The 16175-nt window shown below is 31.5% G+C and overlaps 2 protein-coding genes across 2 annotated transcripts; both read left to right on the top strand.

Annotated features, from left to right (window-relative positions):
* The first annotated feature begins 1489 nt into the window (after positions 1-1489).
* On the top strand, positions 1490-4706 carry LOC107644863 (uncharacterized). The gene is made up of 2 exons (XM_016348808.3): positions 1490-1790; positions 2948-4706. The coding sequence occupies exons 1-2, from the start codon at positions 1698-1700 to the stop codon at positions 4289-4291; spliced, it is 1437 nt and encodes a 478-aa protein (XP_016204294.1). The 5' UTR covers positions 1490-1697; the 3' UTR covers positions 4292-4706.
* Positions 4707-9815: 5109 nt separating this feature from the next.
* On the top strand, positions 9816-13004 carry LOC107644860 (Divalent ion symporter). The gene is made up of 4 exons (XM_088489160.1): positions 9816-10123; positions 10422-11664; positions 12008-12197; positions 12273-13004. The coding sequence occupies exons 2-4, from the start codon at positions 10501-10503 to the stop codon at positions 12533-12535; spliced, it is 1617 nt and encodes a 538-aa protein (XP_088345286.1). The 5' UTR covers positions 9816-10123; positions 10422-10500; the 3' UTR covers positions 12536-13004.
* The last annotated feature ends 3171 nt before the right edge of the window (positions 13005-16175 follow it).

The following is a 16175-nucleotide window of genomic DNA, read 5'->3' as shown; positions in this document are numbered from 1 at the left end:
CCCACTTTCCATAAACATATATGATTGCTAAGAAATGTCTACAGTCTACCAAATGTACTCCACAGCTATTCGTCAGAGATTATAATGATTAGATCAACGTCTGAAATAGGTCAAAAATATCAGATTGGTCAACTGATTGTACGTTCTTGATTCGTCTAATGACGAGTTCTACCAGTAAGCATGTGGTCCTATACGCACTCAATTAGCACCATCATGAGGGTCACGTGAACGCTCTGAATAAAGGTAACATAAGCTGTTAAAAGCATTGAGGAAGGAATGAAATGAATAACTCATGCAATGAATCACGAGTATCTCACCCTCTTATTAGTTATTAGTTATTACACCCCCGTTATTTTTAACCTGGTGGCAAAATAGTAATTTTACATGTACAAGGATAGGCACTTGTGTCAATTCACCACAATCTATCACATACATTTCACTATTTCAGAGCCTGCGCTGTCATCATTATTTTATAATCTAAATCCTTAGCTTGCTAGATCTCAATTATTAAGAAATCCTTGCATGAAACATAGTGGTACCACTATAACAATAGTAATAAACTAATAATTAATTATTATTATTACTATTATTACTTTTCTTTATGTGAATACAATTTAGCACATATAGATGACCTTTTTTTTTCTTTTCTCTAAGATGGAAACTTATTTGGGCTTTTAAACGTAGTCTGAAATTAGGATGAGTTCACTTTTAAAGTTGGATAAAACATTATATATTATGATTCAATTTTTATTTAGTTAAACATTCTCCTGAAAAAATAGTTATAATTATGTTATACAAAAAAAAAAAGAATAGGGCCGTAGCTTGATCAATATTATGAGCATTATTGTTGTTGTGATGATCATATCATTGTTAAATTATTCAACAACAACACCGGTTATTATCTTGTCAATTCTTAAAAAAGATAGCTGTAATTATACGCAACTATATGTATAAATAATCATTTAGCCTAATATTGAGATTATATAGAATTCATATTTATATTAATTTTTATGCGTGCTTTATATTTGTTAACTATATATAATTAATATGTAAGTAAAAAATATATTCAATTAAGATTTTCTAAAAATTTAATGGCTTATATTTTTTTAAAAGGATTAAAATATTAAATTAAGAAGAAGAGAATTTGGTATTTTAATATTTAAATTCTTAAATATAGAAGCTAAAATTTTCGCTCTTCGTGTGTAATAAAGTTACAACGCAGAGGAAAATAAGGAGAATGAAAAATGAAGTAGTTTACCATTTACATTTATCACCATCATCTAATAATGCTCTTCTTTAAGAAAAACAACATAAAAGTAAGAATGATACCTTTTTATGATTTTCGTAAAATAGAAATTTGATCAACAGAATCGCAAAATAGTTGTATGATAATTAATTATTAATTAAAGACGTATAAATTAATTTTTTTTAGAAAAATGATAAATAATAATAATAATATAATATTAATATAGTTCCATTCCATTCCCATGTTGGCAACTTAATGTGATCATCATCATCATGCTCATAACTTTCCACTCGCTTTTCTAATTCTCTCTCTCTCTCTCTTTCTCTCTCTCTCTCTCATCCATTTTCTGTTTTCCAAATCCATGATTGCCTCTCGCCGGAACCTCCTCTCTCCGTCGTCACTTCTCCAGCTCCGGTGACCGTACCACCACCTTCCTCCGTGCATATCTGCCATGGGAAGCCTCAACAACAGCGTAGACACCGTGAACGCCGCCGCAACCGCCATCGTCACCGCAGAATCCAGAGTCCAACCAACTACCATACCGGTCGGTTTCTCTCTCCTCTCTCTCTCTCTCTCTCTCTGAAACATTCCTGTGCACGTGTGCCTGTTTTCTGGCGCCATCGCTTCGCTTTTCGATGCTCTGTTTCGTTACTGTGATACAGCTTCGCGAAGAATGACAGAAAATCAATGAGATCTTGTGTTTTGTGCTTCGTTTTTTTATTTAATTAATTAATTTTATTTTTTATTTTTGTTAAATCTACTTTTTATTTATTTATTTATTTTTTATAGCGATGAACTTCTGGTCTAGCTATAGTCTTTATTTGACTCAAGTGATGGTAGCGTTGAAAAGTTTGAATCACTTTTTTGCATTCTTTAAACATTTCTTCCTGTTCCGTTTTGGAAAAGTTTGTGAGGATGGATCTTAGATTTGCGTTGTTTTTTTTGCTCGCGTTTCCGTTTTTGTTCCTGTTATTATAACGCATAAGATTGCAGGTGATGAATTGAGTGTTGTGCGATGGATTCAACTATATATCAGATATTCAGATGCTTAATTGTTTTCTTAGTTAGTTATTAAGTAGTCAGAATAAAAAGAACCTTTTAAAGAAGATTTGATATGATGAATATATTCCATGAACTCTGTTACTGCTTGCTATTGATGATTTTTGTTATGAGTCGTTACACAGTCACACGGATCTAATGTGAGTAAAACGTGGATGACTAATTCAACGGAGATATCGATCTTATGATTAGGGCCTTTTTTAGCTTGACTTTAGGGAACACAGCATTTGATTAAAGCTTATCAACTTTTTAGAAAACATTTGGAAATATATTATTAAGGTATCGCCATCATTTGCTGATAATTCCTTTTTTCCTTTCAAGGCTTCACGAGATAGTTTTCTTGAAGCTATTGATTTTCTTTACACATCTGGTGTATAATAGTGTTCCTCTTTATACTATCTAAAAAGTAAAGCACAAATTTATTTGAGAATTGAGGTGCTTATTGATGTTTTGATGACTTGTGAAATGCCTTTATATTTGCAATATGTTTGACGTAATAAGTTTATAGATTTCAAACTCAATTGATAGGAAAATTACAATAGATCAAGACATTAGAAATTTGGAAAAATTTCAGTGGAAGATGTTTAATGTTTTGGTCTTGCTTCTACATTTGATTTAGAATTGTTTCTTCACTAACTGCAGAAAAAACGTTGGGGAAGCTGGTGGAGCCTGTATTGGTGTTTTGGATCTACTCATAAAAGCAACAAGCGGATTGGTCATGCTGTCCTTGTTCCTGAACCTGTTGCACCAGCAGGTCCAGCTGCTACTGTGCCGCCAAATCCTTCAACCACCATTGTAATGCCATTCATTGTCCCTCCATCTTCTCCTGCATCTTTTCTCCAATCTGATCCACCTTCCGCTACTCATTCGCCGGCTGGATTGCTCTCTCTCACAGTCAATTCTTACTCATCTGGTGGACCTGCATCCATTTTTACCATAGGTCCTTATGCCTACGAGACACAATTAGTTTCACCCCCTGTATTTTCAAATTTTACAACCGAACCATCAACTGCTTCTTTTACTCCCCCACCTGAATCAGTGCAGATGACAACACCATCATCTCCTGAGGTTCCATTTGCTCAGTTGTTAGCGTCGTCACTCGACCGGGCTCGTAAAAATAATGGGATTCAAAAGTTTGCATTACACAATTATGAATTTCAGCCTTATCAACAACATCCTGGGAGCCCAGGTGGCCAACTCATATCACCTGGATCAGCAATTTCAACATCCGGAACCTGTACTCCTTACCCCGAGAAACGCCCAACTCTTGAGTTCTACAAGGGAGAATCACCAAGGATATTGGGCTTTGAACACTTCTCTTCTCGAAAATGGAGTTCAAGGGTGGGTTCTGGATCCTTGACACCAGATGGTACAGGGCAAGGTTCAAGATTAGGTTCGGGATCTTTGACACCTGATGGTGCGGGTCTGGCCTCAAGACTTGGATCTGGATGTGCAACACCTGATGGTTTGGGGCAGGATTCAAGGTTGGGTTCTGGCTCTTTGACCCCTGATAGTGCTGGACCAACCACTAAATGCAGCATCTATGTGCAAAACCAGATTTCCGAGGTAGCATCCCTTGCAAACTCAGAGAATGTACATCAAAGTAATGCACCATTAGTCGATCACAGAGTCTCATTCGAACTAACCGGGGAAGAAATCGCAAGATGCCTTGCCAATAAAACAGGTGCATTGCTTCGAAACGTGTCTCAGTCTTCACAGGGTATACTAGCCAAAGAAACCATTGACAGAGAAAGCATACAAAAAGACAGCATTAGTTGTTGTGATGTGTGTTCAGGGAAAACGAACTATAACCCCAACAGTCCTCTAGGAGAAGAACGGCAGTGCTGTCAGAAGCATCAATCCGTTAATTCTTCCAAAGAATTCAATTTTGACAACAGGAAAGGTGATGTTTCTGCTAATGCTGCCAAGGAAGGTAGATCAGCCAACAGCTGGGCTTTCTTCCCACTGTTACAACCAGAAATCTGAGGACTTAGTTAATTGCAGCATGACTTGACATGTATGATTCAAGACAAAAAGGATTTTTAATATCTATGCAGGACTTAGTTCGCTGAATCCATATCTGAGGACTTTGTTTCACAATGCAGTTGGTTCAGCCTTTGAGGAAATGGTGATAATTGGATGGGTGAGTGAGACACAGAAGAGGGAAAACCAAAAAAGAAAAACAAAACTAAAGTTGGTATTATTGTCCTTTAAGACCCAAGGGGGAGCATAGTTGGTAGGTAGGGACCTAGTAGAAAGAATTCTAAATTCTCATAGATCATTGGTTATGGACATTTCCTCGTTTCAAGCATACAGAAATAGCAAAATACAGGTACTTCATGTTGTGAATTCTTGTATCATTCCACGTGCAATAATGAAATAGGTAACTTTTTTGTTGGCACTTGGATCATGGATATAACCTGCATATTTCTTTCGAATTTCTACTTTGATGCCTGCATCCTTTTCGTGCATTGGTGGTGGGGGCACTTTTCTAGGTTCTAGTAAGTGGGTTCCCCATGCATCTCTGTTTTCTCCACATGTTAACTTCTTACATGGATCTGTAATTATGTACTTATGTACCATTTAAATCAAGACTTGTGTGATTTGAAGTTTGAACATAATATTTGTGGGAACACTCTGCTAATATACCTTCATCGACCATTAGATGAAATATTGAAATTTGAAATATTGGTATGTCGGCACAGTGTCCCAGAATGTTACATACTAATAACATTATAGCACAATCTGGTACAATCTGCCACTAACCGTAACATGGCCCCTAATGTATGAATGTGTTACTGAAAGACTGCAATGAAGTTGTGCTGCTGGCTCATCATTTGCTGGTGGGTTCAATTCAATTCGTTATCTTATTTCATTTCAATTACAAAATACAAGAAGAAAAAAAGGTGACATTATCCGGTGAGTCAGAGTAATCATGGTGGGACCTATAAAATAGTTGTTTGCAGTGCACTAATTAGTTGGGTTTGTCTGAGTTGTTTGGTTTGGCTTGTTGTCCTTCAGAGTCTCCCAATGGACAAAATATTTCGCTTTCATTGCATGGACTTTAATGATAGGTGGGTGCCAGTTTCATTCACCCACCTGCACGATTAAACTTTTCCTTTGACCCTGTCTCTCTACATTGCAAAATGCTTTTGATAAAATAGAAGATATTAATCTGGTGTACAACACAGAATAAATGAGGTTTTGTAGTAACATAAATTAGCAGGCAATGTTATGGCTTATGATTAAGAAATAATCAAAATCATGGTGACGTATGAATGAGTAGTCAATTAATTAATCCAATATTCATTGGCTCTGATAATGTAGAAAATACCAATAGAATTTCATCTTATCAAACACAGCCATAACAGAGTAGTTTGCGTTAATGAGCTGTAGTTCAAGTGATAATAATAAATAAATCACCCTCCTTGTTCCTGGGGTTGTGGGTTTGAGTTTTTTTTTTTTCTTTCTTTTTTTGGATGTGAGATTCATTACAGTACCCTCCAAAAACCAAAAACAAACAAGTAACTTAGTTTTAGGCCTTTAAATCTGCAATAATTGAATGGAGTTAGGTTCGTTCGGTCATTCCACTTGCACCGCTGAAAAATGACGAGGCTCTATCTATGATTCTATGTATAGTTGAATTGAAATTGAAATCATAATATATTACACGTGGTTCCCTTGATCTCTCTCTAACTCTCTAAGTTATGAAATGAAAAATGTTGACCAATAAAAAACTCACTTACGAAAATGACAACTCGTATATGTTAAAAATGATTTTCACACACAATATGCATAAGCAACTTTCCAAAATCTTCCAAAGCATATTCTTACTTTGTGGACTTTCTTGATTTACATGAGTTTAATTTTATACACTATATAAATGTGGTCACATACATAAAAATAGTTATTTTTTCAGGTTGACAAAAAAAAAATTGTTATGTCATTTTTACACCGAGCACTATCCTATTTCTATTTACATGACAGTGTTTAATTATATATTATTAACATATTTTTATATTGATAGTAATGCACAAAAATTAAAATCTCTACATGTGTAAAAAAATAATGAGTAAAAATATTATCTTTTAGGTTCTCTGCTTAACTGACCTTATTATTATCACATTAATATATATAACACAAGCGACAAAATCTGATATCACATAATTTGACATTTCTATTAGTATTTGAGAGGTTGAAAATAAATATTTAATATTATCATTATCTCCAGTTTTCATTCATGAAGTATATAGTATATAGTGTACAACTGGGTTGTTATGTAGACACGTTTCCTTGGAACTTATTATAGCGGTGGCTATATAGCTTATGGATTTTTTCATTCTAAAAAATAAAGTGTAATTTTTTATTATTTATTTTATAGGTGAGACTAAAAAAATATAAAAAATTTTAAAAATAAAAAATTATATTTTAAGTAAAAATTTAAAATTTAAAAAATTTAAATTCATAACTTATATATCGCGATTAAATTAGTTAAACAAAATTAATTATTGGTAGTGTAGCAATCTTTGAGACTGAATGGTATACCATTTTTTTTTATTATCACGTGATTAGGACGGGTTGATGTTAAATAGAGACTCCCTTCTGACCACATAACTGTAGCCAAACACATATGGTTGGCAAACTTGGAGTGCAAGAAGAAGCGGACCTATACTACCCTATTTGAATTCGGATCGGGTCAAATCGGATTGGATTGAAACATTTTACATTAACTCAAATTCATAAAACACTAATTTAGATTAATCGAATAGTCAGTTTATTCATTAACTTAAATAAATATTAGAATTTAAATTTTGTTTTATGTATATAACAAATTAATTGACCTATAAAAAAAACTCTTAAATAGAATTTAATTTCATAACAAATCTTATTGAACTGAAAAATACTGTAGAAAAACTTTTTAATAAATAAAAGATTCTCAAACTTATAAAATGTATTGCATATATCGATTAATTTTAGGGTTTGAATTCGGACATAAATTTAAAGTAATCTTTGTGGTCAACATTATTTAGAGAGAAAGAAATTAAATTGAATCAAAGCTAACATTGAGTGGGCAACACAATGATACGATTTATGTGTTTTTAGTGAAAATTCAGGTGCAGTCAACTTTATGTAAAGTTAATAGTTGAGAGTTGTTAAATGATTTAAATGATTTGACTAAATTTTTATTTAACGGCTCTCAACTATTAATTTCATGTAAAGTTAACTGCAGTTGAGTTTTCATCTTTTTTTTTAAACTATTAATCAGTGATTATAAAGAATTATGTGCAATTTTTTAAACTTAATAATTCGAGCATTTTATTTTAAACAAAGTAGAATCAATGGGCTGTCTGAATCACAATTTAAAAAATGAAATAATTGCACATTAGTCCTCGTTGAAGATTATGAATAAAACAAATAGTAAAGTATTTTTATTACATTGTTTATCATAAAAATATAAAATATTGTAATAGAGATAATCTAATTTGTTGGTCAGCAGTGGACAATATGTGCCTTCAAGATGGTGATTGGCCTGCCTCCAATCAAAGTTAATTAGACCCACCTTATCTAGCCAGAAACTATGTGATATAAACAAACTTATGTAGTCTATTTCTTTTTAAATAAACCGACAATTCGTCTAATTAATTTTATATTATCCTTTCGTTATTTGAAAATATTTAGTTTTAGGGGAACGTAGCACTCACTCAAATACACATTACTAGTTAATTATAAAGTATTTTTCCTACTAAAGGAAAAACATGCATGTAAAATAATTTACATATATTAGTTATATCTTAATTTATCATTCAAATAATGTTCTTTCCCTTACTCAATCTCCTTCAACAATTTCATAAATCTTCAAGTGTGACCACCATGTCATCTTCAATGCTATTTCATGTGTCTCAAGCCAATAATACAGCCCAATTCAATAAGGTTCTTTTCAAAAGGATTCACAAGATTTTGTTGTTACTTGCACTTTCTTATCTTCAAGTTGTACTTCAACTTTTATCCTTAATTTATTCTTAATATTAATTAATTAGGACTCACTCAAATAAAGACGCTTAAAATGTCTTTTTTTAAAAATATTTTTTCAGTAATTAAAATTTAACATATATAATTGATTGAATTATGTTATTTTTATCAAAATTAGGCTAAACAAATTGATTTAACCGAAAAAATGGTGAATCAAATCTTGAACTGGTCTAAATTAATATTATTTTTTTATAAAAAATAACTACAATATCCTTATTATAGAGAATGATTAAAATACTCTTATTATATATATATATTAATTTTATAAATTGTTTATATGTGTTAAACTTTAATTATTAAAAAACATCTTTATAAAAAAAACGTTTTTAACGTATTTATCTGAGTGACTTCCTAATTATTTTGTAGTTATTATAATAGAGATCAAGGTATCTCGTGTGTACAGGTGTAAAGTTTTGTTATTTTACACAATCAAATATTTTTTTTTATGCACAGAATTTTATTAATTTATTAATTACTAAATCACGTCATATTATTTTAATATTCGTATAATCAAATTTTCAAAAATTAAATATCACTAAGTATATAATCTAATAATTATATTCATTTATATTTTTAAAACTATAATATACATAAAAATAAGATATTATGATATGATACAAATGGTAGACTTAGAAACCGCCCAATAAACCTCACTTAATTCTAATAATAACATGTTATATTAGATAGTAGAGAAAATATACGAAATTAATTTTTAATTAGTCAATATTAATTAATTTTAAAATTTATAATTTATAATTTAATATTTAAAATTTAAGATAAACTACATAATTTAAAAAAAAATTGATAGATGTTGACTAAAAAAATTAGTTTTTTAATGGCATTATTTTAGATTCTATATTAAGTTCTTAATAGATTATCTATACATAAATTTCCCTTCGTCATTTTGATTAGGTTAATATAGAAATTTTCAATAGGATTTTGTCAAAGTGGTAAGTATACCAAACTATTGAAACTAATAAGTAAGTGATCTATGATGATGATAATTATTTTGAAACAATGCTAAAGATTTAAAAACTGGCATGAGATGATGACATATGTTATGAGTTGCATTTCTGTTATTATTGTCAAGTAGCTGTTGTTAATGCCCCATGTTCTTTCTGTTCGATGTAGGTATCAAAATTAATTTTATTTTTTATGACTATATTCAATTTTATGGCCCACAAATGTACACACACCATTAAATTAAAAAAGAAAAAATTGCACAAATTTGTCGTCATTTATGTTAGAATTTTGGCATTGGAAGTTGTTAGAGAATTGTCATCTACTGCTGTGTTTATGTGCATAATATTGTTTTTAATTTATTTTTAAGGTGTATTTTATGTTATTTTAATGATTAATTGATTTAATTTTTAGTATATATATATATATAGCATAATTAAGATATAAATAATGATCCATATATCATTCACCATGTGGCTATGACGTGTCTTCAAAAGTTTCAGGCTCAGAGTGATGCACCAAACTCCTCTCCAATTTTCACCACCACCATTTTTATTTTGGCATTTATTTATTTATTTTTCTCAATCTCAATCCACTCATAACCATAAAGGACACTCTTCCAAAAAGGTTGCTAGCTTTTCGTGAATATTTGATTGATACAAACCAATCCAAAGACAGCATATATGGGTTTTTTGAATTGAGCCATGAAACATACAAGAACTTGACTTGAGAAATTGACTTGAGAAAGAACGTAAACAATCAATCAAGAAGGATGTGGCCGTTCAGCAGGAAAGCAGCTTTTGGATTTTCACCATTTTCCCTTTTGAGGTAAGTACATACAAGATCAACTATCTAAGTTGTTTGTTGCATGTTGTTTTATTACATGTTTTGTGTAAGATTTTATGCATGTCTTCGCTTCTAATTTTGATACTATTATTCAATATTGACAGAGTTGAATAAGTTTGAATTCATGGAAAAAAAATGGTGTTATTATAATCTTTGAAAAACTCATACATAGATCTATGGTGTTTTTATCTAGGGTCAACAAAATCAGTTGACTTTGTATGAAAACAGTGAACTTGAGATATGTTCATGCAATCTAACTATTCAATTGCCTTTTCAACAGTTGAGGAAATTTGATCAAACCCCTTTTGGTTTTGGAATTGATTCTTACTTCTTTAGCCACAAAAAAAGAGAAGAAAAAAATGGCACTAGCTTCTATTCCAAAAGTTGTGTTAGGCTCACTAGCCTTTGCAATTTTCTGGGTATTAGCAGTGTTCCCAGCTGTTCCTTTTCTACCAATTGGAAGAACAGCAGGATCATTGCTTGGTGCAATGCTTATGGTCATATTTCGAGTTCTTTCGCCGGATCAAGCCTACGCCGCAATTGATCTTCCAATTCTTGGCCTTCTTTTTGGAACAATGGTTGTGAGTGTGTATCTTGAAAGAGCAGACATGTTCAAGTACTTGGGAAAATTGCTATCTTGGAAGAGTAAAGGCCCAAAAGATTTGCTTTGTAGAATCTGTTTGATTTCTGCAATTTCAAGTGCTCTTTTCACCAATGACACTTCTTGTGTTGTTTTGACTGAATTCATATTGAAAATTGCAAGGCAGCATAATTTGCCACCACACCCTTTTCTTCTTGCACTTGCTTCAAGTGCTAACATTGGTTCCTCAGCAACTCCAATTGGGAATCCTCAGAATCTTGTTATTGCTGTTCAGAGTAAGATTCCATTTGGAGAGTTTCTAGTTGGTGTTCTTCCAGCTATGCTTCTTGGGGTTGTGGTGAATGCTTCAATTCTTATATTGATGTATTGGAAGTTGTTGTCTGTTCACAAAGATGAGGAGGATCCAAAAGCAGAGGTTGTAGCAGAGGAGGAGGTTAATTCTCATCAGTTTTCGCCGGCTACAATGTCTCATTTTACTTCCATGAATTCACAAGAGTGGAATATGTGTCTGGACAATGTTAGCATTCAAAACTCTCCTCAAGTTCAGACCTTGAGAAACCGGGCATCTCCGAATGAAGGCGAAATTTACAGGGTTCCTAGTAGCATTGTGGATTCCTCGAGGAACTCGAATGCGTCGAAGGAGGCAGCGAATGAAGTGGCTGAGAAGACAAGGGAGGATCATAATCATGTCAAGGTTGTTGCAGCAGAATCAAATAGTTTTGTTATGCACTTTGCAGAAGGAAGAATGGACTTTTTGGATGAGAAGTGGAAAAGGGTTTTGTGGAAATGTTGTGTTTATATGATCACTTTAGGGATGTTGATTGCAATGCTTTTAGGTTTGAATATGTCTTGGACTGCAATCACAGCTGCACTAGCCCTGGTTGTTCTTGATTTCAAAGATGCTAGGCCATGCTTAGAGAAGGTAAAACCTATATAAACTATATAAACGATTTCACTGCGTTTGATTTGCATTCACATTTTTCATTTTCAATATTTTCCGTTTTCAAAATTTCGCAAACAGAAGACAAATCAAAAAGTAAAAAGAATATAAGATTTTACCGTTTTTAGTATTTTTCAAGTTTTTAATCCCGAACCGAGTTCGTGGCATGCTGATGTGTCACATAATATGACACATCAGTAAAACAGTAATGGTTGACTCATAGTTGACTTATCTAATTTGAACTTTTTATTCATTTTTTTTTATTATGTTTTCTGTGAGAACATTGTATGGTCTCTAAGAATGTTTTACTCTCTTGTTGGAACAGGTTTCCTATTCACTTTTGATATTCTTTTGTGGAATGTTTATCACAGTAGATGGGTTCAACAAAACTGGAATTCCAAGTGCTATGTGGGAATTGATGGAGCCATATTCCCATGTAGATCATGCCACTGGCATAGTAGTACTTGCACTTGTTATACTAGTCCTTTCAAATTTGGCTTCAAATGTTCCAACAGGTAATTAACTCATAATTCTATGACTCTTCTTCTAGCTAATTTCATAATAACTCTTCTTTTGATTGTTATATATAGTTCTGTTGCTTGGAGGGAGAGTAGCAGCATCAGCAGCAGCAATATCAGCAAAAGATGAGAAGAAAGCATGGCTGATATTGGCATGGGTAAGCACCATTGCAGGGAACCTCTCACTGTTGGGATCAGCTGCAAACTTGATAGTGTGTGAACAAGCTCGTAGAGCACCAAATCTTGCTTACACCTTAACCTTCTGGAACCATCTCAAGTTTGGTCTTCCTTCCACTCTCATTGTCACTGCTATTGGTTTGACTCTCATAAGATAGATTATCACCATCAATTATATATATATATATTCTCCATAGAATCAATCTTCTTGTAGACATTTATACAACAGTAAAATCACTTGTATACCCTATCCTTTTTCTTATTACGAGGTAAATACTAAATCGGTACTCGAAAGATTTTGATGTTGACAAAATGGTATTTGATCTTTATTATTGACAAAATGATCCCAAAAGATTTTAAAATTTGACAAAATGACTAATAGTTGATTGAGTTACCTGGAATTAAAATTTAGGAGTGACGTGTCAATAACAAAGATCAAGTACCATTTTGTTATCGTCATATTAAGAGTATGTGAAGAAAAAAAAGTAAGTCTTTAGAATGGTTTTTAAGATTGGGTGTATGTACTAAAATAGTGTCTGCAAATTTAAATTGTACCGAGCAAAAATGTACTATATTAATTTCGTAGTTTTTTTTCATCAAATAATTCATCACGTCATTAAGGAATAACATGGTGTATTCTTGTTTAATTTATGCCATCAAAATTTCAAAAATTATTTTAGTGCATACTATTAATATTATTTTGAGTCTTAACTCGAACAGAATATACATATGTTTGACTTTTCAGTTAAGATTATTGATCATGTCTAAAACTTGGCATGTGATGCATCATTGCAATGAAATCTCAAGTTTGAAGGGAAATGCTATATGCATAAAAGCTGATGATCACATTTTGCACTTGAAATCAGTTCATACCCTCTTCTTAGTTCTTACTTCTTATTATGCTTGAAACTTGACGGAAATTTAATTTAAATTCAATTGATTTTAACATTTTTATATATTTATTCCCTTTTTTTTATTTTATTTTACTCTTTTTTTTAATAAACCAAGATTGAGATTTGATTAGCAGTGTTTCTTATTTTGAAATTGTTTGAAAGGTTTTTTTTTTAAATAATTATCCATTTTCTATTTTTATTTTTCACTTTCACATAGTTGTGAAAACAAAAAATAATAAAAATAAGACAAATCAAGCTTATCATTCGATTTTTTTTCCTTCATGTAAAAGCATAAAAGCATTGTGTATATATTTAAATGAATCAAATTTTTTAATGGGAAAAATTTGATAAAATAAAAAGATAAATATTTAATTATTTTTAAATTAAAATAATAAATTTTATATATGATATAAATTATATATTAAATGATAATTAAAATTTTATTTTTCTGTTTTACTAATTTTTTTATTTTAGATTTTTTTAATTAGTAAGAAAAATGATAAGAGCAGTGATTTTTTTTTGGTCATTTTTTTTTGTCAAATGGGTTGAATAACTTTTAATTTTAAGCATTATAAATTCACTCATATCATATTCATACATGATACATATAATATTTAAAAATTTTATTCATTACTTGACATAGCTAAATTTTAAATCTCGATACACTTGTTGTAAAACATATCTTATAACCGCTTTTAAATGAAAGTTAAATTCTAAAGTGATCCCTAAGATTTACGAAATGCACTCATTTGATCCTTGACTTTTCAATTGTACTACTTATATTCTTGAGTTGAATAAAATGCATCTAGGTGGTTTCTTGCCTATTTTAGGTCTTGTCGTGCGAGAGTGATCTGGCACTGACTAGATACCCTGGAGTGTCTAACGGTTATATGAGGTAGCAATTGAAACTGTGTAATCTAATTTGGTTCCTTATTCCCTTTTTAACTTTAATTGCAGTAGTAGTCCCTTCAAATGAAGGTGACTGAAATTCTATTCAATCAATGACAAAGACGCCAAGTCAAAATAGACAAAAAAACCCTAACTAATAATCTAGTTTCAATGATTTTTCATCAACCTACACAAAATTTAAATGTAGAATCCACAATGATGCATACCACAACACCGTAAAAAATGAAAAAAAAAAATTATCTACTGCACACCTATTTCTGTGTCAGGAGTTTCTCGAAGAAGCCTTGCTCCTTCCTTCAATGATTTCGAGTCAATAACGACCAAGGTTTCGACGAACTCCAAATCGCTTCACCACAACAATTTTCATGATGATTCGCGAATGTCAAGATTTTGAGCAACGTGATTTATGTTTGAAGAAGATGAAAAAGACGAAATGACCTCTTTATTACTATGAGAATTTGAATGTTTTAACTCTCTCATAATTAAAATAATGTCGTTTTATTATGGATTTAGTGTCAAAATTAATAGGAGAATATTTTAAATTATTTACCGTGGCAATCATTTGTCATGTCACTCTCAGCGATAAACAATTTGATTGGAAAATAGACAAAAAAATCACATAGTTACATTTTATTTAATTTCAAAAATATAAGTAGTGCAATTAAAAAGTTAGAGACAAATCAATATATGTTGTAAATATCAGACACCACTTAGGATTTATCTCTTTAAATGACAAGGGACATTGAGTTTGGGCCTTAAAAGGTGACACGTGCATGGTTATGTGTAGGAAGCCGCATGTGGGACCATGGCACGTGCGACAATGGCCATGGCCATAATTGCTCCATTGATTCATCTCCCTTCACATTTGCAGCATCATAATATAAGATGCTCTTCCTATTATTTTGTTTTCCTTTTCACCGTCAAATTCTTCTTATCTAACCATATATAACTATGCCTTGCATCATCCTTGTTTAATGTTTATTATTATGTCTACAATCATTTTATCTTTTTTCCCCCCTTACTTCTTATCGATTATTTTTAATAACAAAAGTAAAAGACACAAAAAAAAGATGTACATTGCATAGATATAACATTATTTCATATTTCATCCACTATTATTATATGTTTCCCACCTTCCAAGCTCGCATGTCTCACCACCACATCATCTAACATCACCATGTCTTTCTATAACATTTTTTTAAAATCTAAATTGAATTGAAGTTCCAATGTTCTCTTCTAATTGTAAATCTCTTGAATTATTGCTCTACAATTTTCTTTGCTCTTTAGTATTTATTATCATAAGATATTGAGCGCTTTTGGCTGTTATGTTAAAGGAAGGAATTAATAAGTATAGTTAGGACGGTCAAACGGGTTAGTTTGGTCCATTTAGATCTGGTCTGTTAAACTCGTGGATTAAATGAGTTGGTCCGTTTAAGTCAATTTTATTTGCGGGCCAAATTTTTTTAGTCTATATCGTTTATGGTTATTCCGATAGGTTAAACGGGCCAGTCTGTTTATCATTTAATTTTATTTTTTGAAAAATATTTTGACAAAAAAATCACTTTTAAGTCAAAAATCTTTTAAAATAATATTTTTTTTAGTTGATGGGTCGGATTTCGGGTCGGAAGAAATATCAGCTAAAAGTACTGTTTTTTTTTTTAAATAAAAAAGAAAATAAACGGGTCATCCGTTTACCCCGCAAGTTAGTCCGTTTAACCCGTCATTTTTTTCGAATTAATCGGGTTCATCTCGTTTAGCCCAAAATTTAAACGGACTTAATTTTAGAGACAAAATCTACCCATTTAAATGAGTAAACAGGTTAGCCTAATAAATTTAGTCCATTTTGACTGCCCTAAGTATAGTTTATTTTACATCTAATATAGACATGAATTAATTTGACAGCTTCAATTGAAATGGAAGCAAACATGATGTAAGATAATATGATATGATATCATCATCATGTACTATGAGCATGTAAGATTGCTTGCACGCAAAT

Source organism: Arachis ipaensis, chromosome B5, assembly GCF_059453495.1.
Source record: "Arachis ipaensis isolate K30076 ecotype BB chromosome B5, ASM5945349v1, whole genome shotgun sequence".
Classification (NCBI taxonomy): domain Eukaryota; kingdom Viridiplantae; phylum Streptophyta; class Magnoliopsida; order Fabales; family Fabaceae; genus Arachis; species Arachis ipaensis.
Note: the sequence above shows the minus strand (reverse complement) of the source record. Positions and strands in the feature narration are given on the sequence as shown.